Below are 21450 nucleotides of genomic sequence, written 5' to 3'. Positions count from 1 at the left end.
CTGTTCTGGATTCAAGTGGGAGCAGGTCCAGCCCTTGGGGGTCTCTCTCCACAGGTAAAACTGCAGGCTCAGTCCTTCTGATTTCCAGTGCTTTAGTTCAGCAGGTGCAGTCCTTCTTTTGTTTTCCACAGGTCCAGCGGTGTTCTGAAGCTGCCACTAGGGGTTTAGCTTGAATGCCAGTCTCAAGTTTGTGGGTGGGGAGGACTCCCTAACCAAACGGAGAAAAATTGCCACAGACAACCATTCACACTCTTACATCACTGCCTGCGGGTTTGGCAATAAACAATCTCAAAGTGCATCTCTGTGCCCAAATCCAAGATCTCATAAATGCTCTTCCCTGGGTCAGAGCTATGGTCACACCCCTGAGGTGTGACCAGTATGATAAGCAACTTTCCCTTTAATATCAGTTTTGGGACACGTTTTTCCCCACTGGGACTGGTGCCACTCTGGCTACTCAGAATATGGCAGGGGAAAGCCTAGGTGTCCCCGGATTTTCTATTCCTAACGGAGACATGGCTTTGCAAGGCCTCAAGCCCTACCATCACCTCTGCTATCCCGGCAGGCGATCAGATAATTAGGACGGACCGGCAGGTCGGCATTGGGGGAGGTATCTCTATTATTTTAAAAGCCACAATAGTCCCTTTGGCGTAAGTAGAGGGAGCGGAAAGTCTCGGCTTCCATTTGGGAGTGTCTCCACACCAATCATTGGCTGGCATTCTAATATACAAACCCCCGGGCCCTGCCGGAAGTTTTGTAGCTTCAATTGGTGACGCTGTCCCTCCCATTGTCATGAAATATAAACACTGTTTAGTACTAGGAGATTTTAATTTGCACATGGACAAACTGGATGACCTAGATTCTAGCAGACTACAAGAGTCGTTGGAGATGTTTGAATTGGCCACTTATGTACACCATCCCACTCATGAAAATGGCCATACTTTAGACCAGATTTTTCCACCGCTAAAATAAAAGTGAACCAACCATTTCCTCTTGTGTGGTCTGACCACCTCCTCCTGGAATTTACAATTAGGAAGGAATTACATCTCCCCAAGGCCTCTTGGAAGTCTCAGATGAGCAATTTTAGACCTTTTCATCTAATTACACCTGATGCATTGAGTACTGCCATCAATATACATTCAATTGCTTTTGGCTGAAATTTGGAGGTGGATGCTGCGGGCTTGGACAATTGGTTCCAGCTTCGGGCTGAGGAGCTCGTACCCCCTGTTTTGCGCCCGCAAAGACGGTTCGGTCCTCTGCTCCTTGGTTCATGTCCGCCCTTAAAGAAAGCAAGAGTATTTGTGAACATCTAGAAAGGACCTGGCAGAACCATTTTGATCCTAATGATAAAATTATCTATAGACAGGCGTCGAAGGCTCACTACAAACAAGTTCTGGAGGAGAAAAAACGTTTCCTCTCTTCTAAGACTGAATTTGCAACTAACAAAAATAAGGAAATCTTTAAAATAGTCAGTGAATTCTCCTCCCCTGCAGCGGCAGCCAAGCCATTCACCCCTTCTGAGGTATGGACTGGCCGCATGGCCTCCTATTTTCATGATAAGATCAAAAATATTTAGGAGACCTTCCTGACAATACCTTCGGTGCACAGAGATAGGGGTGATCTTGTGTCCTCCTTTACTCAAGTGAGAGAACCATCCCTGGAACAGATTCCTTTGGTCTCCATGGACAAATCTCTAGAAATCATGAAAGGCCTTAAATCTGGCTCTCCCTCCGACCCTTGCCCCGCCATCATACTTGCATCAATAGCAGAGATTATTAATCCTGCGATTAATCAGATCCTTAATCTCTCTCTACAGACAGGGCAGGTCCCCGACAGGTGTAAAAGGGCGAAAATTCTCCCCTTATTTAAAAAAACGACTTTGGACCCAGAGTTAGCCTCTAACTACAGGCCAATCTCTTTGCTTCCTTTTTTTTCAAACCTTTTGAAAAAGTTGTGAATCAGGTCAGCACCTCATTTGTCGAAACGAATCAAGTACTCCATCAGAGTCAGTCTGGATTCAGGGCAAATTTCAGCACCGAGACGGCGTGGCAGGAAGTGTCAGAAGCCATAAAGGATGCTTTGGATAAGGGGGGCAAGGCCGTACTGATATTGTTGGACTTATCTGCGGCCTTTGATACCATCCCCCACGACTGACTCTTGTTGAAACTCTAGGAGTGCGGACTTGGGGGTACGGTACTCAACTGGTTTGCCTCCTTCTAAAGGACCGCCAGCAAACAGTTTGGTCCCCGCCTTTTGCTGCCCCTATACCCCCTTTGGAGGTGGGAGTCCCTCAGGGCTCAATTTTGAGCCCCACTCTTTTTAATATATATCTGGCCCCCCTTGCGACTCTGGCTGAGGGGCTTGGAGCTAAAATTGTATCGTATGCAGCTGCTATTCACCTGCGAGAAAGACTCGGATTTTAAAGGAGATATGATTAACTCCTGCTTAACAGAAGTGTTCTCCTGGCTCCAGTCTAATCAGCTTAAATGCAATCCGGAAAAGTCAGAGATCATCTTCTTTGGCCACCCCCCCAGCAACCTGTGGCATAAATGGTGGGCAGTTGATATGTCTCCCCCTACAACTTCTGTAAAGACAGTGAAAGATTTCGGGGTGAAGTTAGATGAGAATCTCCTCATGCGGGCACAGTTGTTGGATCCTGCTTTGGCATGTTGAAAATGCTAAAGCAGTTTCTGCCTCTCCTGCCCATTACTCACAGGAAATCGGTAGTACAAGCACTAGTAGGCTCCAGGTTGGACTACGTAAATGTATTGTACCTAGTGTTGCAGGAGTATCTATTGGCAAGGCTGCAGGTGGCCCAGAACGCAGCAGCCAGAGCAATACTCATGCTTGGCCCAAGAACTCAGATGGCCACACAGTTGAAATCCTTACATTAGCTACCAGTCTGCAAGAAGATCCACTTTAAGGCCATGGTCCTGGCTTTCAAGGCTCTCCACGGCGTGGGTGCCGCGTACATCAGGAAGAGAGTCCTGCTCTACTGCCCTAAGGTCCCCTTCTCTTCAGTTGGCACGTACCCCCAAATTTCAGCGTGCGTGGATATGGGGCTGCTCCTTTCAGGTACAATACATATCTCCCCTTCCCGCAAAGTTGGGGGTAAAATTCCCTTCACGTACGCCTCTCTGCATACCTGCAATAGGGGCTGCGCCAGTTGTGCTGTGTATGCCTGATAAAATTCAGAAGGAAATCCATCAGCTCCAGGTGCTTTAGCACTGGGCAACTCCCGTAACGCTTCCCGGACTTCCTCGCCTGACAGCTGCGCATCCAGATCCTTCAGTCCCAGGTGCTGCTTGAAGACCTCTAATACTTCAGCTCTAGTGTGTGCCCTGCGCCCTGCCGGGTCACGCAAGCATGTCATCCGTGGGTACATCTGCTTCCCTCTGTATATTCCCGGCCAAAATACACCCAAATTAATCCCACTCCATGTGGAGCCGCTGGCGGTATTGACGGAGCATATATTTATCCAGTCTATCCCATAAGTCACTGATCCATGCGCAAAGCAAATGTTCACCTTCATTTGCGAATGTGTGAGCCCGATCCCCCACCTGAATCTTTGCTAGTGCGCCCTCCCCCTCTCTCGACTCCCGCTGCAATTGGCGGCAGACCCCACATGTTAATCCCATACTGATGCCTCACAACACTGTCTTCATTACTTCCCACTCTGTGCTCTGCTGAAAGTCCCCTCCCAATTGAGTTTCATATACTCACTTAGCGCCAGGGACAAAGTCTCTTTCCCCACCTGGTCTTCCAGGAAAAGCAGACATACTTGACACTAAAACTCTGTCGAGTCTGCCGTGTGTGTTATGAATGGGCAAATAACATGTAAAGAGATTCTGGGTCGGGTGCCTCTCTTGCCATACAAGGTCTAACTCGCTCATCACTTCCCGATTTTATTTTGTCATCTATAGTTTCATACCCGATCTAGGTGGGTGCCTGTCCAGGTCAGGGTCAAGCACACAATTGAAGTTCCCCATCCACACTAGTGGGACATCCAGTTCTACAGCTATTATGTCTTGCATAGATTGGAAAAACTCAGGATTGTCTGTGTTTGGAGCATATTTATTCAGTATGGTGATAGCGCGGCCATCTAGAGTGCCTCACAGAAACACATATCTGCCCTGGACATCAACCTCCATATATATATGAGTGAATGGCGTCCTAGGGGCCAACCACATTAGTGTACCCCTGGCATATGTAGAAAAGAATGAGTGAAACGTCTGACCCCGTCACTTCTTTGCCCTTTTGGCAGCCCCCATGTCATCCAGATTCCACTAGACAGGCAATTGTTATGTGATGCCGTTTAAGGAAGGAAATCACCCTGTAACACTTTGTGCATGTGCCCAAATCTCTGGCATTCCAACTAAGGAACCTAACCTCTGTTGCCATACCAGTGTAACATGACACTTGGGTGTCTCTCACACCTCTGTTGATCGTTCTCCACCTCCACCTGCTGCACCCCTCAGGACCCACAACTACAATGGACAATGAACGTGCAACTGGGCAATTGCTAATGCCCACCCCATGCTTGTGCCAAGATGTGCACAGATTTCCTACGCACCCAACTGGGGATAATAAACTCAGAATAACGAACCTCCCTACCCAGCCAACTCAATGACAAACCATAATTCGCCTTCCAATAGACTTTCACCGCAGGAACCCAACTTTGCTTGAGACTCGGCCGCAAACATCTCCCACATTCCTTCCCCCAGTCTAGCCAATCCACACCTCCGTACATCCACTCGACTCACGTCCATGTTGACATTCCCCTCTAGTACACCTCTTCTGCGGCCAGCCCCACACACTCATCGCTATCCCCCACTAACAGCATAGAAAGAGAGCAACAGTTCCGTTATTCCAGGTGATCCACTCCTCCATCGCCATCTGTAGCCTGAGCCATATCCATCAAGGTCTCTGGGACAACATCTGCCGACTGTCCCAGCGCCTGCGACAATTCTCCCCGGTCTGGATCCTGCCCGTGGCCGGTGCAACCGGGCCCCTATTGTCCACCAGTCCTGGTTGCATAGTTTCATCCTCGCCCACGGTGACCCTCCGCTCCTCCTGCGAGTTCAAGGACAGTGATTCTGCTGGACGCCTCTGCAGATGTGCCCCTTTGTTAGGACCCATTCCCCACCTCCGTCTTTGACTGTATGGTTCAGGAGGGGGGAGAGCATCACCTCGGATCTCCAGCCATTTCCATACTTCTTCCGGGGTCTCAAAGAAATGGGCCTTGCCCTGTGGCAAAACCTTCAGTTCCGCTTTACCCACAAGAAGGACTTCCATTGGTCCTTTACCAGCTTGGTGCAGTCTTGGTGTAGTCTGTTTTCTTTGATGTTTAATTTAAATTTGAAACACACATTGAAAATAATTAATAATGTAATAAATGTAATAAATTTGGAAAAGGCAGGCACTGTAATGTGCAGGACAAAGGATTAATGTATCACAACTACTTAGACACCAACTATTGTCCAGGAACCTTTGGTCAAGGGTATTGTACCCAGCTACAAATGGGCAAGCAGAAGTTGTGAAGATAACCTTCTCTACAGGCACCAATTTCAAGCAAAAACATTTGCTGTTAACTAATGAATATAAAAGTTTTCATTAATGGTCATTTTAGTTTCTTGATGAGGCAACCCCTTTCCAAGCCATATTTTGCTCTCATGCCTATGATAAATGGAGGACCTGGCCTGGCAGTTTGGGCTGGATGGTTCCCGTAGGGACCAGGGTCAAGACTAATTTGCTTATGGTTGGGTCCAAACTGAAATGACATGGCGAACAAAATAAACAGTGGATTCAGGCCCAGATCTCTGTAGTGGGGCTGAATGTTTGACATTGTTCAACATTCCGTTCATCAATTGTTCTTTTTGCTCATGCCTATGATAAACCTAATTTATTTTATGTTCCTTGTGCTTTCTTCTATTGTAAAACCATTGTGTTTGTATTAGAATGTTCCAAAATGTTGTTTCTTTTTGCCTTCAACATCTAACATGCATTAGCAAAGCCATTAGGTCTCGGCTTACAGGTGGCGATATTCGTTTTGCTAATATTTTCTTTAAATTGCCAATTGCATGTGAAAGCATGCCTCAAGACACAGTCCCACGCAAGGCCACTAATTTTGCAATGGGTTTTCTAATAAAAGAAAAATAAAATCCAAGAAGGACTCCAATTCTGAGTGTATATTTAGCCTAAGTTTGGCTTCTAGGGTGACACCAGCATATATGACCCAGAAGCTATGAGCTTATTCTATTTTTGGCTTTGCAATAACAGGATGCAAAGGTTTAGGAACTGCTGCAAGTCTTGTTTTGGGACTAAAGGTATTAGGAATCCGTGACAAGGATACAAATGACTGACATTTGCGGGCAACATAATCTATGCACAGTTTGTAACATTAAACCTTATTCTGCATGATGCTGTATTGTAACGTTTTTTGGCCAACAGCACATATTTTGAGGATTATATATCCATTTGGGAAATATTCTACTTGTGGTACACAGACGCCACTCTGAAGTAGGCAGTACACAATATAAATGTCATGCAATCATTGTGTCAATGCTCTGGTGATTACAACATATTGGGGGAAATATGTAGAGGACCGTGCAGGTTGCAACATACATTTCACACAATCATTTGGACTAGAGTTGCTTAATTCCTACAGTGATGTGACGTCACTGTCCTCTGCAAGTTCAACTTAGACCTTTTCAGGACTCCCTATTGTCAATATTATAGAAATTGGTTAGACTATTTATTTTGCTTTTATGAATCTCGTAAAGGCCTCAAAGTCATAAAATGTTGCTAGACCTGCAGGTCCAGTAACCTGAATGATCTACTGGACCTAACTGTAATGTACTTGATTCATAAACTGGTCTCATTATGTCATCCTAGGCAAATATTTTATTTTGCAGAGCCACCTTTTTCGTCATTATCACATATGAGAGCACCTGCCAATATGTGAGTTTAGCATTCCTGCTGTACTAAAAAAAATATTTGGCTTGATTTAATGGACTAAACGTTTGCTCCATGCATAAAAAGGTTCTAGGCCATAAATAGGGTACACATGCCCCCTGACCTGCCTCTTAGTTCAATAATAGCATTGTCATCAGGGCAGGAATGTCTCAGTTCATCTTTAAAAACGTACTTTTATTAAATATATTACTAAAGCATGAGGTGGCAGTGCACTGTCATTTACAGACAGAACATTTTCCATTGAAATGGCCAAAAACTTTCCCATTAACATGCAGTTTTACTTTTATGGTTTAACTCAAAATAGTGAGGAGACAATAAAGGCCAAAAGCACTGCCAACGAACAATAAGCTGTCTTCGTGGGCTTCGCAGAGCCCCTGCTTAAAAACATATATACAACAAATGTAAAATAAAAGAACAAAACCCCAACCCCTCCCTCCCCCATTCCTCTTCCAATCAACCCGTCCTTGATTTAAGCACGAATTCAAACACACCCCAAGGTTAAACCAGAGCAGGTGGTGCCCCGTCCTCTGGTAATCGCAGCAAGCGTAAGTAATTAGGGCATGTGAGATTGCGGAACTCCTGCGTCAATAGAGCTAGGAAGGGAAGCCACGCTTCCCGAAAATCTGCGCCTCTACCAGCGAGTGTGTTATTTTTTCCATGCCCAGGATGTGACGAAGGTGAGTCAACCATATGGTATGTGTGGGAGCCTGTGGGGTCCCCCAGTGTGTGAGAACGTTCTGCATGGCTGCGCCCAGCGCCAATCCTATTAGGCGACCCCTCTTGGACTTCAGTGGGTATGCCAGTGGGTCTGGCACTCCCAGTAAGATGTGTGCAGGAAAAGGGTGAAGCTGAGTCTCCAGATGTTTGTTTATCAATGCCGTTCAGTATTTGTGACCAGTAATTTTGAATGTGGGGACTGTCCCATAGTAGGTGGAGCAATGTAGTTCCTCCAGCAGAGTGCGCTAGCTGTTGGATTAATCTTGTGCACCCGCTCTGGCGTTTAATACCAATACGTGGTCACTTTTGTGAGTGTGTCAGTCAGCGCCATGTTGTTGGCCGTATGGCGTGCCCTGTAACATATGCCCTCCCACTCTTTGTTGCTAAGGGGTCTCCCAATATCCTTTTCCCATCTACCACATCCAGTGTGGTATGAGTGTGAGTTTCAGGCATTCAACAGCTTGTATAAGTCGGAGACTATTCCCCTGTCTGAAGACTTCGACAAGAGCCATCTCTCGTAAATAGTAAGATGTCGACTAGCCACCTCTCTATTATGCGGCTGCAGGACCTAATGTCTAAGCTGCAAGTATCGCATGCGTTCTGTCTCAGGGATGCCAAAATGTGCTTTAATTTGTGAGAACGAGAGTACCCCTTGAACATCGAAAAAATGGCCCATAGAGCGGCACTGGGACTGTCGACATGCTTGAAAGGAGTTTCCCGTAACCCTGGCTCACAAGTCAGGGCTGCCGCACAGTGAGGTCAGGAGGGGATGGAAACGCAGTGAGTTGGTGGCTAAGGTTAGTCTGGTCCCATGTCGAAATGGTTGAGCTAGTGATGTCCGAGACGTAAAGACTATGGAGCCTTTGGGCTCTCTTTAAAAATGGGATCTTCATCAGCGAAGTACCCACCACAGCCCTGTCCTGGAATAGCCAATGCTTCCCTGATTCCGTTCGGTTCCATTCCACTAGGTGTCTTAATTGTGCCATTTGGAAATACAGCTGGAGGTTAGGTATACCCAATTGGCCTTCGCCAGGTGGTAAGAAGCTAATACTCCTTTTCATTCTAGGCTCTGGCCCTGCCATATAAAGGTCATGATTTCTGCTCGTAGTTTGGGGATCATACCCGGGGGTGGGGCAGAGGGAGTGTCTGAAACAGGTACAAAATTTTAGGGAGGATCGTCATCTTAGTGGCTGCTATCCTACCTAGCCAGGAACTCAGGTGGTGTTTCCATCTAAGGATGTTGCAGCGCACCTGTTTAAGTAAGTGAGTGTAATTTGTATCAGCCGTGGCGTGTGTTGTGGCAGCTAGTTGCACTCCCAGGTAGAGGATTGAGTCCGAAGACCATTGGAATGGGTATTCTCCCTTAAGTCGTTCTACTGTCTGGGGGGGAAGTGAGAGATTAAGGGACACAGATTTTTCTACATTGACTTTAAACCTCGATACCTTGCCAAAAGCCTCCATTTCCTGTAGGAACGACCCCAGCGAAGCTTCAGGGTCCTTAAGGGTCACTAACAAATCATCAGCATAAAGACTTATCGTGTGGCTGTCCCCCACGAATGGAACTCCCCGGATCTGTGGGTTCGTTCGAACTCTGTGTGCTAGGGGTTCCATGTATAGCGCAAAAAAGCAGGGGTGACAATGGACACCGCTGCCGTGTACCATGAGCTATTGGAAGTGGGTTCGACCTAAGCCCATTGACTCTCACAGTGGCCGTAGGAAAGCGATATTAATTTAAGACTTGTGTGCGGAAGCGTTCACCAAAACCGAAGTCGGACAGTACTTGTTCCAGATAGGGCCAGTGTACCCGCTCGAACGCCTTCTCGGCGTCGATGGCCATGAGCATGTAGTTGCCTGGCAACCTGGAAGCCTTATCTATAATTTGGAGGACCCTTCCAGTGTTGTCGCTAGTCTGCCTTTGGGGTATAAAGCCCGCCTGATCGGGGTCAATTAAGGCTGGCATGTACATTTATAGTATTGTAACGCTAACTTTTATTGTTTTACAGTGTTGCCCCTCAAAAGGGACAGTAGTCCCAAAATGCATTGGGCTTACGTCTTTTAGTTATGTTTTGCTATAATGATTTTGTTATAGTATTGTTAATTTCTGTGGAGTTATTGTAATAACAGTACAGTATTGGTATGTATTGTTGAGAAGACAAGGGATTTTCATGGTTGAAACTCCATGTTGAAACAATATTAAATGATTGTTTGAAGAGTATTGAATGTCATGTTTTCAAATATGATCGACTGTATATCAATTTAAGTTGTGCCAGTAGGCTGGTCAGCTACTCCCCCCCCCCTTTTTGTCTGATAAGGTGTGGAAGGTACACACTGTCAGGCGCTGCACACTGATCATTAGATAGTTCGATTTTTTGTCTACAAAGTTAAAGCGAGGAGTGCATAGTCCACACTATCACTATCTATCTTGAGGGCAGTGTCTTGTGCGTTGCCTAAAATATGATTGAATAGGTCCATGACAAAGCCAAATATATCACTCCTTTCGTTGCTACGCCCCTAAAGTGGACGTTATGCCTCCAAGAACGATTCTTGAGATCTTTCAGGTGGGCCTGTAAATCGATGTGTTGCTCTTGGAGGCGAACATTCTCTTGTCTCATGGACTCTGCCTCTTCTTCCCGTGCATCTCCTTTGTCTTCCAGTTCCGCCGCCCTATCGCCAAGAGCATCAGTGTCACGTCTGATATCTTCGATTTCGGAGGTCAAGTTTTTCCTGATCGCCTGCAGGTCCACCTTAAGAGCTGAGAAAAGGGATTCTAGGAATGCGGGGGTCACCGGCTCCTCCGTCTCAGCGGTCGTCAGAGCAGGTGGCGAACTCTCTGCGGCTGGTTGTTCTGGCATAGCACCGCCCGTTGTCTTTGTGAGCATATCTTTAAGGGTGCGTTCTTTCTTCCCTTGACCCACAGCTATTTCTCCTAGCTCTCGGCCAACCCCGGCCTGGGGGGACCCTGCTATTCTGTCTTCACCCACCCAATCAGGTCTACACTTGCTCCAGAGACTCTTTATTGGGCCTTATAGTGAGGTGACACCTTCACTGAGGCTCCTACCTTCTGACTCCAAGTCATTTCCCTCGTGCTGCTGCGCATACGTAGCGGGTTCGCAGCCTTCGGGTGCATGTCAGAAGCAGGCTTCCGCTGCCAAATCTTGCTGCCCCATGCCTCAGGGCACTTCTTGTTCCTCCCTACAGATGGTTTGGGCATGCCTCGAGTGTTCAATACCTGCCTCCAATCCGGGATCCAACACTGCCCTGATAGACGCAGGCTCTCCTCCACTGACCTTGCGTACTCCCACCAGATCTCTCCCGGTGCGTTCAGGCCTCGCCCTTCACTCTGCGCCTGTATGCCCGGTGGCCAGCAGGTCTTCAGGCTTCCACCCCGCACCTCTCATGCTAGTGCGGCATAAACCAGGCCTCCGTGGCAGGGCTGCGTCCGTCAGTGCTCCCGGGAGGGCCCATGACTGGGCCTGGCCCTTCTCTCTGCCTCGCGGCCTTACCGCTCTGTTTGTAATTAGGCCGCAGTGGAATGCTCACTCGCCCCTTGATCGCCGCCCCTCTAGCCTTGGGACTCAAGAACCACTTGGGCCGTGCAGTCAGTCGCTCACCTTGGCACTGGGGCGCTCAAGACGCTGCCGTTCCAGAATGGCGAGATGGTTCTCCAGCCATACGTCTCCGCCTAGGCCCTGCTGTTCCGTGGTCGCACCTCTCCACCCTTGACTGCACCCACCGCTTGTGCCTCCGTTGGGGGGACTCCCCGCTAGTCAGCACGGACACTCATCTGCGGCTCTCGGCCTCGACGCATGGTCACGGGCCCGCTCCTGCATCTGCCGCGGTCTCCCGCACTGGGGCTGCCGTCAGGGGATCGATGGCGCAGCCTCGTGGCTCTTGGCTCATTGCTGGCGTTTACCGCGCCTCCGCACGCTGTCTCTGGACTCCCCGGGCTCTCAAGGGATCGGTCTATGCAGACTACCTTTTCCCGGCTGTTCTAGGTCTCTGAATGGCCGAAAAACAGTGCTGTGTATGGTGGTCGGTGGGAAAGGTAGCGAGAAGCGTCCTACCTCGCCGCCTTCTTGGCCTCGCCTCCTCAGTTTTACTTTTAAAACTACATCCTGTATGAACAATCTGTGAATACTGGGTTTCAGCGAACATATTTATCATTGGCACATCATCAAGTAAAGTGTTCTGATTTGTTTTCACCCTATTAAACAATCTTTTTTTCATCACACAGAATTACAAAACAAGGACATTCAGAACGACTGCAATGTATTTTGAAATGTTTGTACAGTTCACTTTTTAGCTATTTAAATGTGTCTTAGAATAAAACATGACATCCTACAGCCTTTCATTTCGTGCTTATTTACAGCACATTTGTCAGACAATTCAGTTTACAAAATCCTTTGTATTTTGTGGTCAGAGAAAGAAAAGTAATTGTAGATGTAAACTGATTTTAGACCTCTGTCTCTGAACACAAAATAAATGTGACAAGGTAAAAACAAGACTTAAAGGCATATTTAATGCTCCTTCAGTTTGTAAATGAACAGAACACCTGTTTGTCAGCTAGCCAGAAGGGGTGAGTAGGCCCTAACTATAGCTCGCCTTGATCAAATCTGATTAGCCATAGCCAGTGGGCGAGTAGATTTGTCGAGGCCTGTATTTAGAGACTATTTTTTGTGCATCCAGTGCACTATCAGCGGGCTTCCATCCTAAAATGTTTTTGACCATTTACAGATGGCCGAACTCATGTGCATATGGGCATACATCTGCGGCAGCCATCTTTGGATTTACAAAAATAGAAACACATTCGAAAGATACCCACTGCACATATGTGGGTTGAGCATGGGGATTACCCAACAGTAGACTCCTTCTGAAAACAAGATTAACCACCACTTTTTTACCACCACCTTCAGAGGCTCCAAAGCCCATATAGACAGGACTAACAGGGTCGAAATGTTACTTTAGAAGGTATTATAACAAAAATATATTGCATTCCAGTTCGGGCAGACCTCTCCATAGTTGTTGAGACTTTAAGAACATTATCTGGCACCTGCTACTGGAGAGTTCATATTCTGCTCACTATCCCAAAGCACCTGTTTAAGAACATTGTTTTTTTGGGGAGAGCTACCCCATGCTGAGGTGCAAAAGTGTGTATTTTCCAGTTTTTTGTCACCAGTACCCCAGGAACTGGTCCTGCTCCACTAGGAGCAGTACAGCTTGAATTGTCAGGCCATGTGCCCTCTAGAAGGAATGAGTAGAACCCACAGACCAGTTTCTTCTTTGTTAAATTGTAATGAGGGCCCAGCATTTTCTAGTGGCTGAGATTAATTCAAGCATTCCACCCTTCACTTGTTCCAACTTCAGTGGGTATGTGGGGCCCACGCTTACTGAGCCATAGCACCCAAGATCCACCTCACTAATAGACCTCAATAAGGTTGAAACCAGTCTGGGCTTGCTTTTCTTCCTGTCTAGAGGGGACCTCACCTGGAAATTCCTATTGGTTTGCAAGGGTGGGCAGTCGGTCCTTTGGCGCTGAAGCCCCCGCTCTCTGGAATGCCCTCCCTCTTCCTTTAAAGCATATTCAGAAGCACTTCGCTGAAGACCAGGTTCTTTACCATCTACATTTTCTCCGGGTCTCTCTTTCACACTTGTGGTTTTTTGAGGGAACTAGAGTTGGGACGCCCCGTTCCCGATGCAGCAATGTGCTTTACAAATAATATAACATAACATACAAATCATATAACATGTAACCTGAATCATGAACATTGCAAGAAACATCTGTTATCTGCAATAGCGCTTCAGAGTGAACCTGTGCTCTACAAACATGCCTGTCATATCTACCTATGTGGAGCATCTTTAAATATTGCATCGTGAGATGTCTCTCTTTAAAAGAAATGTCCATGTTGCCGCCACCCTCCTTACGCTGCCTGCGCGTGCAGTTGAGCTCCTCGCTGCAGAGTTCTGATGTGGGTGCAGGTTCCGGCGCTTTGCACTGTGCAGGAAGGGAATGGACGTGGCTAGAACCTTTCTCCCTATAACGAAGCTCCCACTGGCCCACCTTGGTAGTTTACAGGAGTGACATTACTGCTGTCCTGTATTTTCTAATATGCTTTTACATGACTGAAGTTATTCTTTGAGCTTGGTAATGGGAATCAAGAATTGATATTATAAGTGGCTGTAAAAGCAGAGTGACAGGAGATGTTCTGCCTGCAATTCTGAATTCAAATGACTTATTATCTGTACCCTCTAAAGAAAATGGATATTGGGCGCCTCGTGTCACTAATAAATCCAGACTCCATCTGCTGGTCATATTTTAAATGAGACACGCGGCTAAGATGTGAAATCTCAGCCTAGCCTCGCAAAGTGCGCTTCGCAAGTTTATCACACAGAAGGTTGCATTAGCAGACTATAGTGTGGAATATGTGGGAAGAAACGACCGAGGAGCAATGGCCTGTCTGCTCTACTCTGCACCATCCGTCAGTGAGACTGAAAAGGGACAAGTGCTTTCAACCTTATAGGCGGAGGCAGAGCTCACAGGCGCGGGTCCACTATCATAGTGGGCCGTGGTTATTGCAGTTTAAATGGGGTTGCAGGAGCCGTCACAGGTTTACACGTGTATTTTCAAAGGTGTACTAAACAACTGGACTCAGACATGAAATCAAGCCGAAAACCTCTTAGGTTTGATCATATCTTTAATGTACAAAAAATGAACAGTCATTCCTCCTAATATATATGTACAATAATTAGTCTTTAAGAATGAATAGAGAAAGTCACGTGGGGGTGATGATTAAAGAAGAGAATCAACCACCACCAGGGTTGGATTGGGATTAAAATTCGGCCCGGGCCCACATTTGCATATTGCCTTTCCACAAAACACTGCTTCGGCGAAAATGTATTAAAAAAGATGGAGGGGGGGGTAGGGGGGAGGGTGGAGGGTAAAAAAAATGCACAGATTAGTTTACACTGGTGAAACACACCTGAAAACAAGTGAGACCACCTTTTGCTCAGGCCCCCCGCCCCCGCTCAATATGCATATATTAATCGAGCCGGCCCAGCGAGAGAAAGGGAGTGACACCTCTGCCTCTCGATAAAAGGGAGGTAATGGACGCCCATCTGCCTCCAGAAAGGCCACTCGGGCATCCACTGTGCCGCTGGCTGCATCCGAACACAGACACCGCCCACATCCGCCCCCCAAAAAAGCAGCCCACAGCTGGAACTGTACACCGTCCCCTCGGGCATTGCCAAGTGCCCGTGTTACCAATCCGACCCTGACCACCACTATATTGTATGCGCCCATTATTCGTGTGGCGGGCCTGTAGCTAAATGAACAGTGCTACATTTTGGTAACAAGGACACGTGGTCAAACACACCTCCTACGTTAAGACATCCCAGGGGCACTTCTACCTAATCGGGTGGAGCTGGGTGTGCCAGCACTGCAGAGGCACTAACGAGCAGGGCTGAGGCCTCTGGTTTCGAAAAACATAACACCCGGGTGAAGCTTTGTGGAGACCAGGTCACCGCATTTGGAGCATAACACTGCATTCCAGTGATGAGGAACCAGGGGCGGCTCCTCCATTATAGTGGAGGAGTGTCGCCCCACTCAAACTCCCCCAGAGACGAAAAATAAAATGGTAATGGCATTACCATTTTATTTTTCGTCACCCTGTCCCGAACCGTGTCAGGATGGGGCGGGGCCTGCTGAGTGGCAGCAGGCAGGAATGGTGGGCAGAGAGCTGCATGTGAACTGTTTAAAGTGCGTATGTCCCTTTGGCCGGCAATCTTGCGACAGCCAACCAGACATGCGCACACTAAACTTATCAACACAGCTGTCCTAAGACAGCTAGGATGAGAGCAAGTGCAGGCCTCCAGTGCCCTCGGGAGCGCCGACAGAGGCCACTACCTCCAATCATAACGCTTCTCTCATGCTGGTTCACAGCATGAGAGAAGAGCCAGGATTGGTTAAGGGAGTTGGCTGGGACCCTGACCTCACAGAGAAGAAGAGGACCGGAGTGAAGGGGATGCCTGCTGCATGGTAAGTAACTTTTTTTTTTAACGCGATTTCCCAGCCCCCTCCCAGTCACAGTAGTTGCCAGCCAGCACTGATGACGACACGTACTCAAATACACATCCCACAGGGCGACAGCACAGTGGCACTCTTACCTCATTACGTAGTTGGGTGGAGTCAGGTGTATCGGCACTGCAGAGATGCACACTGGCAGGGCTGAGGCCTCTGCTGTTGCGGAGCATGACCCCCCCAGCTGAATGGTGAAACTTCTAAGTACTGTCTGGAGGCCACCCACCACTGCACTAGGAGCTCAAACTACTGAGGTGCCAAAGTATACCAACCAGAGGGCGCTCGTATAGTGAAGCGCATTGCATCGCTGCAGTGAGCAGAGGAAGCTTGAGACACTGTGACATGGTACCACATGCAGTGGCTTCAAGAGAGTGACGGTGGACCTGTCTACATGAGTTGGGTAGGGCGCAGGGAATTTTGAATGAAGCATGTTTTCAGGAAAGAGCAGTAAAAGATAGCCTTCCTATGGCATTGTCAGAGGTGCAGGGACCAACACAGCGGCTCTAGTGCGGTGCGACCTGTGCCACTGCACCGGGAGCTGACTTCACATGGGGGCGCCTGTTTGCTTAAACAACCTGCTGCCGCGTTTCTGGCCTCCATCAATTTTCAGTCAACAATTAAAATGTCAAGAAAACTCCAGTGATTAATGTTCTTTCTGGCAAGATCGAGTTTTGTCTAGAAGAAGTTTTGACTCGTGGAAGTTTTGAAGGTAGCGCAGAGGATTAATATGCCTGCTGCAAAGAACATGTACCATGCAGATAACAAAGTGAATATAATGTAAACAGGTCAGTGGGTTACTGCTTCTGTCAGAAAAATCCTTTTGTTAGTTGCAGTTTACAGTGAGCTATTAACCGTCATCAAAGAACTGCGTGCAGACTTCAAGGAATAGATTAGAGCGTAGGGATTTTTTCCCCAGACTTCCAATATTGTAATGTTGGAAAAAGGGTTCATTTGGGTACAAATAAGTTCTTGTTATTAAAGAGAGTCCCAATCCATTGTGTTACATTATAAATTCAGAGTTTGTGCTTCTCCAGACCAAGTACTCTTCAACTATACTGCCTACCGGTATGGATGACATGTGAATCCACCCCTTGTTGTCCTCTGTCTTATGTAACATTTACTATACACTGATTGACACACCTATGATTGATTGTCTCTGTGTAATGCATGTGTTATCTAAAGTGCTCTGACACCCTTCACTTTTATGAGTGACGCTATAAAATTAATTAAATGCATCTGAGAGAGAGGTTATGGAAACTGTTAAAGGGTGATAGTGAGAGCATCCGTGACTGAGGTGGTCATTGGGGGCGCCAAAAAACACACCAGTGCTTAATCCGGCCCTGAGCGGGAGTGGCGGGAACTATGATCCATTACATGGGCTATCCACTGCGAGGGTGGTGGGGCAATCTGTTGATCTACCGGGAAGCGTGAACGCACCACTACAGATGCCCAAGACACTTAGAGTTCTTCCTATTGCCCCATTGCCAAGGAAAGTACTGTTGAAATCGCTATTATACCCCCCATTTAATCATTTCCCATTGCAAGCCCACCTTCAGTGCAGGTTCAGAAGTGGAAACTTTGCCGGGACATGTATTTTGCTGCAACAAAGGTAGAAGAAAACCGCAGATGCCTACTGTTCCTTCAACTGGCAGACGGTCCTCCTCAGACCTACACCACCTAGGCAGCTGCATTTAGTTCGCCCTTCGGCCCTATGGCCATCCTGGATTATGAGAGCCAAGCTTGCAAGACCCAGAAGAATCTATTGATGACTTTGACGCATGGTTCAAAGAGATGTCCATTACCTGTACTGCAAGACAAAAACAAGAGATCTAAGACCAGATCATACAAGCGTGTGCTTCGGCAAAACTGAGGGAGCAGATATTACAGGAACAAGGGAAACCATCACAAGACATCCTTAAACTTGTGTGATCCAAAGAACTCTCGAAAGCTAAAGCCTTGCATATGGAATCAGTGTTGAGTAAGCCCCTCAAGATTGAGCTGGTAAACCAAATCATGAAAGGGGTGGCATCGGGGAAGAAGAGTGATGGGCACAGAAAGGCCTGGCATCTCAAAGGGCATTGCAAAGGATCGTTTCTCCATCAAAAAGAATGCCCAGTTGCCCGGACGCTGTGTGCAGCAAACTCAGTTTTGTAAAGATCTGCAGGTTGTCTCGAACCCCACAACTTCCTGCCTATAAGGCAATGTAAGCAATTGCCCCCTTTTTTAGCAGAGATGGGAGAAGAAGACATGTACGATGATGAAGGGGAGAAGACCATATATATTGTACATGCCATAGATCAAAGCCAAAGGAAAACACGTTCAGCCCAGAGGTGCCAGGCGTTGATTGGGAAAAGGCCAGTGACCACGATTATCAATGTGAAGGCCGAGCAGTTATTTGACAAGCTAGAGAAGCAGTCACTGCTGCAGTCCACCAAGATAAAGGTATGTGCCTATGGACATGCACAATTACTGCCATTGACCTGAATGTTTATGGCAGATATTGAGCACAAAGGCACCTTCACAAGAGCCAAAGTACATGTGACCTAAGGGGGCCAAGGGATACTGTTGTGTTGCTAGATGGCAGAGGAACTACAACTTGTTCGGTTCACGTTTCAAATGCATGCCACAGAGTTTCAAGGACTTCTAGAAGAATTTCAGAGTTTGTTTAAAGGCATTGGGTGCCTGCACAGGAAACAGGTGCAGCTGCATATAGATCCCACAGTCCGACCAACTGCCCTGCAACATAGACAAGTGGCATTCTATTTCTGATCGAAAGTTGAGGAAGAGCTACAAAAACTATAAGGGGACTCACTTATCAGGCCTCGAGAAATCATGTTTTGCAGGTCTAGTGACTTAAATCATCTACTTGACCTAGTTGTAATGCTCTTGACCCATAAACTGGATTCAAATTATGTGATCCTGGGCAAATATTTTAATTCACTGAGCAGCCATTTAATTCATTATCACATATGAGAGCACCTTCAAACACTCGAGCATAGCAAGTCTGTTGTACAAAAACCTATTTAGTTTTATTAAACAGGCTAAACCTTTGCCCCATATATAATACAAATATGGCTACATATAGGATACAGATGACCCTTGACTTGCCTCTTAGTTCATTTACCACATTGTCATCGGGGTGGGGCGGGAATGTTTCTCAAATCATGTTTAAAAACGATCACTTTTTATAAATACATATTTAAAGAATGAAGTGGTGGCACACTGCCATTTGCAATCAGCAGATTTTCCAGTTAAATGGCCACAGAATGTCTACATAGGCTACACAGGAGGTAGGAGTAGGTAAAGAATGATCATGTCGAATGTTTCTACGGCACATTGCATTGGCCTGTTTGTCTTCAAATGTGTTGCAACACACAAATAGTTAAAGTGGATGATGCCCATTGATGCAGATTGTGGTAAATTCTAATATATTGTGTACCATGTGCCTGTACAATGGTAACACCAGGTGTGTCTTCCCACCGTTCTCCCCCTTGTTTCCTCTTTTACACATGGGGAGTTGATCCTGTAAATAATCATCTGCAAAACAGTGGCGCAGTTCAAAACACTGAACAATAGAAAGGGAAACAAGCTGTGGTACCTGCAAGGGGGTATCCGTTGAGTGGTCTGAGGTTCACACTTTGGTACTAAGATGGTGCAGGCAAAAAACATAAGATATTTGTAACAGTTTGTCTGTACTAAGGCGAGAAACAGGGAGGACTCCCAGCTAATAGAGGCTTCCTTTTGTGTCCTGTGACCCAGGTAGTTTGGAAAGTTTGTGAAGTTGTAAGGCAGGTTCATGCACAGTTCCAGAGTGATTTGCTCGCACTGACCTAACCGACAAAGAAAAAAGAAAGAAAGAAGTTATTTTCTACATTATATGACATTCTTGATATAATATTTCATGATATATAATAAAAAGATTAAATCTATCACCCCTTTAATAGTTTTTGCTGTTCGTTGACAGTACTTTTACTTGACATCTCATATTAAAGGGAGAGCTTCTATAGGGATACATTGCCAATATGGTTACGGCCTCCTATTGATTGATCTGCCACCGCCAAGCAAAGCCTTTCTGTCTGTCGACCACTCCTCTGTAGGCCCACCTCATAGTGAAAAAAAGCATTTTTGAAAATTCATATGCACGTGTTTACTGCTAAGAAACAAAGTGACTCTGCCTTTCACCCGAACATTCTGTAGAAGAGGAAATGCGTCACATTTTTTTAAAAACTTCTTTTTATTAAAGAATCTTCAGTGTTAGGAAGCAGCTTTACCACAGTGCATATTTGACAGAACATATATAGCAACTCACTGTACATTTCTGTAAAATATTGTCTTTTCCGACTGAACTGGGACCCACGGGAACTGTCCCCAAAACAAGCTTAATCTCCCACCCCGTCCCGTCTATGTATCATGGCTTCCCTTACCTATTCCTATACATATCCCACTGGCTCCATCTTTTTCCCATTTCTTCGAGCAGCCTCTACTCTCATGTATTGTTTTCTCCGCTGCACAGCACCAATCCATATCCATTTTCCAACGCGCCACTGTCGGGGGTTGGCTGGCACCCCAGGCCCCTGCAATATTTCTCTTGCCCGCCATTGCGGCCACTAGTAACCAGATTTTTGAGACCATGTTTGTTCCCCAGATACACATAGAACATGCCACCATGCCTCCATAGGTATTGTAAGCCCTAGGATTTCTGACATTACTCGCGTCACCCTCCTCCAGAACCGTTGTATAATTGGACAGTCCAATAGTATATGGAAGAAGGTACCCTTCTGCTTCAGCCCCTCTGGCAGTTCTCTGTGAGAGTGCGACGCAGCCTGAACATGAGTGTGCTAGTGGAATAAGACCTATCTATGTAGTATTCTCAACTGGACCAGTCGAAATTGCGTCCTGATTGACACCTCTCTGGAGCTTTGCACAGCTCCCACCCAGTCATCAAATGCTTCACATTTTGACTGCGCGGACGGAGCGGAAAGAAGCAGTGATGAGTGTGAGATAAAGTCTGGGGACTGGTGGAAGCAACACTGGATGGCATATGCCAGAATATTTAGAATTATAAGGTGGGGGGAGGCGGGCGCGTGTGAGGGGGTTCATGGATTGGATGGATCCCATAACTTGAGAAGCAAAAACGAGGGGCCTCTGGTGTATCCCCAAACAGACAGTTTGGTCCGGCCTAGCAGATAATGCAATGAAACAGGTGTTGGCGGGAAACAGAAAGGCCGGCCTGCGCGAGTGATCACTAGCTATGAAGGGAACACTGGTTTGAAAGACCGCTGGCATTCAAGTAGTCATTCAACATCGTGCGTACGGATATAAATGATACTAAACAATCTGCAAGGCTTTTAGAATCAAACTGTCGTTCTATTTACTGTTTAATGAGACAATGAATAAGAAAAATAAAAGTGAAACCTTTGCAGGGTTTAGGGCCCACTCTCTAGGGATCGATATTTTTATAGTGTTGAGGACAGTATTTGATTTATTTTTAATTTCTGCTTGAACACTTTGAAGAAACAACGGAATGGAAACGCATAATGGAAATACAGATTTATGAATAAAATATTTGGATGAAAATGATCCGTGTGTAAAGTAATCATCTAATCATAAAATATTTCCTTTGCATGACTATGCTAGGAGTTGATCCCCATACAAGGGAGAAATCTGAACAATGTTTTGCATTGAAA

The 21450-nt window shown here is 46.6% G+C and overlaps 1 protein-coding gene across 1 annotated transcript in view; it reads right to left on the bottom strand.

The window, feature by feature from the left end:
* The window catches only part of CORIN (corin, serine peptidase), a 1570916-nt gene that overhangs the window by 343221 nt on the left and 1206245 nt on the right, over positions 1-21450 (bottom strand). Inside the window, exon 11 of the mRNA XM_085642146.1 lies at positions 19362-19593. Coding sequence (XP_085498272.1) covers positions 19362-19593 — 232 coding nt within the window. The remainder of the gene's footprint in view (positions 1-19361; positions 19594-21450) is intronic.

The sequence above is a fragment of the Triturus cristatus genome, chromosome 2_2, assembly GCF_964204655.1.
Source record: "Triturus cristatus chromosome 2_2, aTriCri1.1, whole genome shotgun sequence".
Taxonomy (NCBI): Eukaryota; Metazoa; Chordata; class Amphibia; order Caudata; family Salamandridae; genus Triturus; species Triturus cristatus.
Note: the sequence above shows the minus strand (reverse complement) of the source record. Positions and strands in the feature narration are given on the sequence as shown.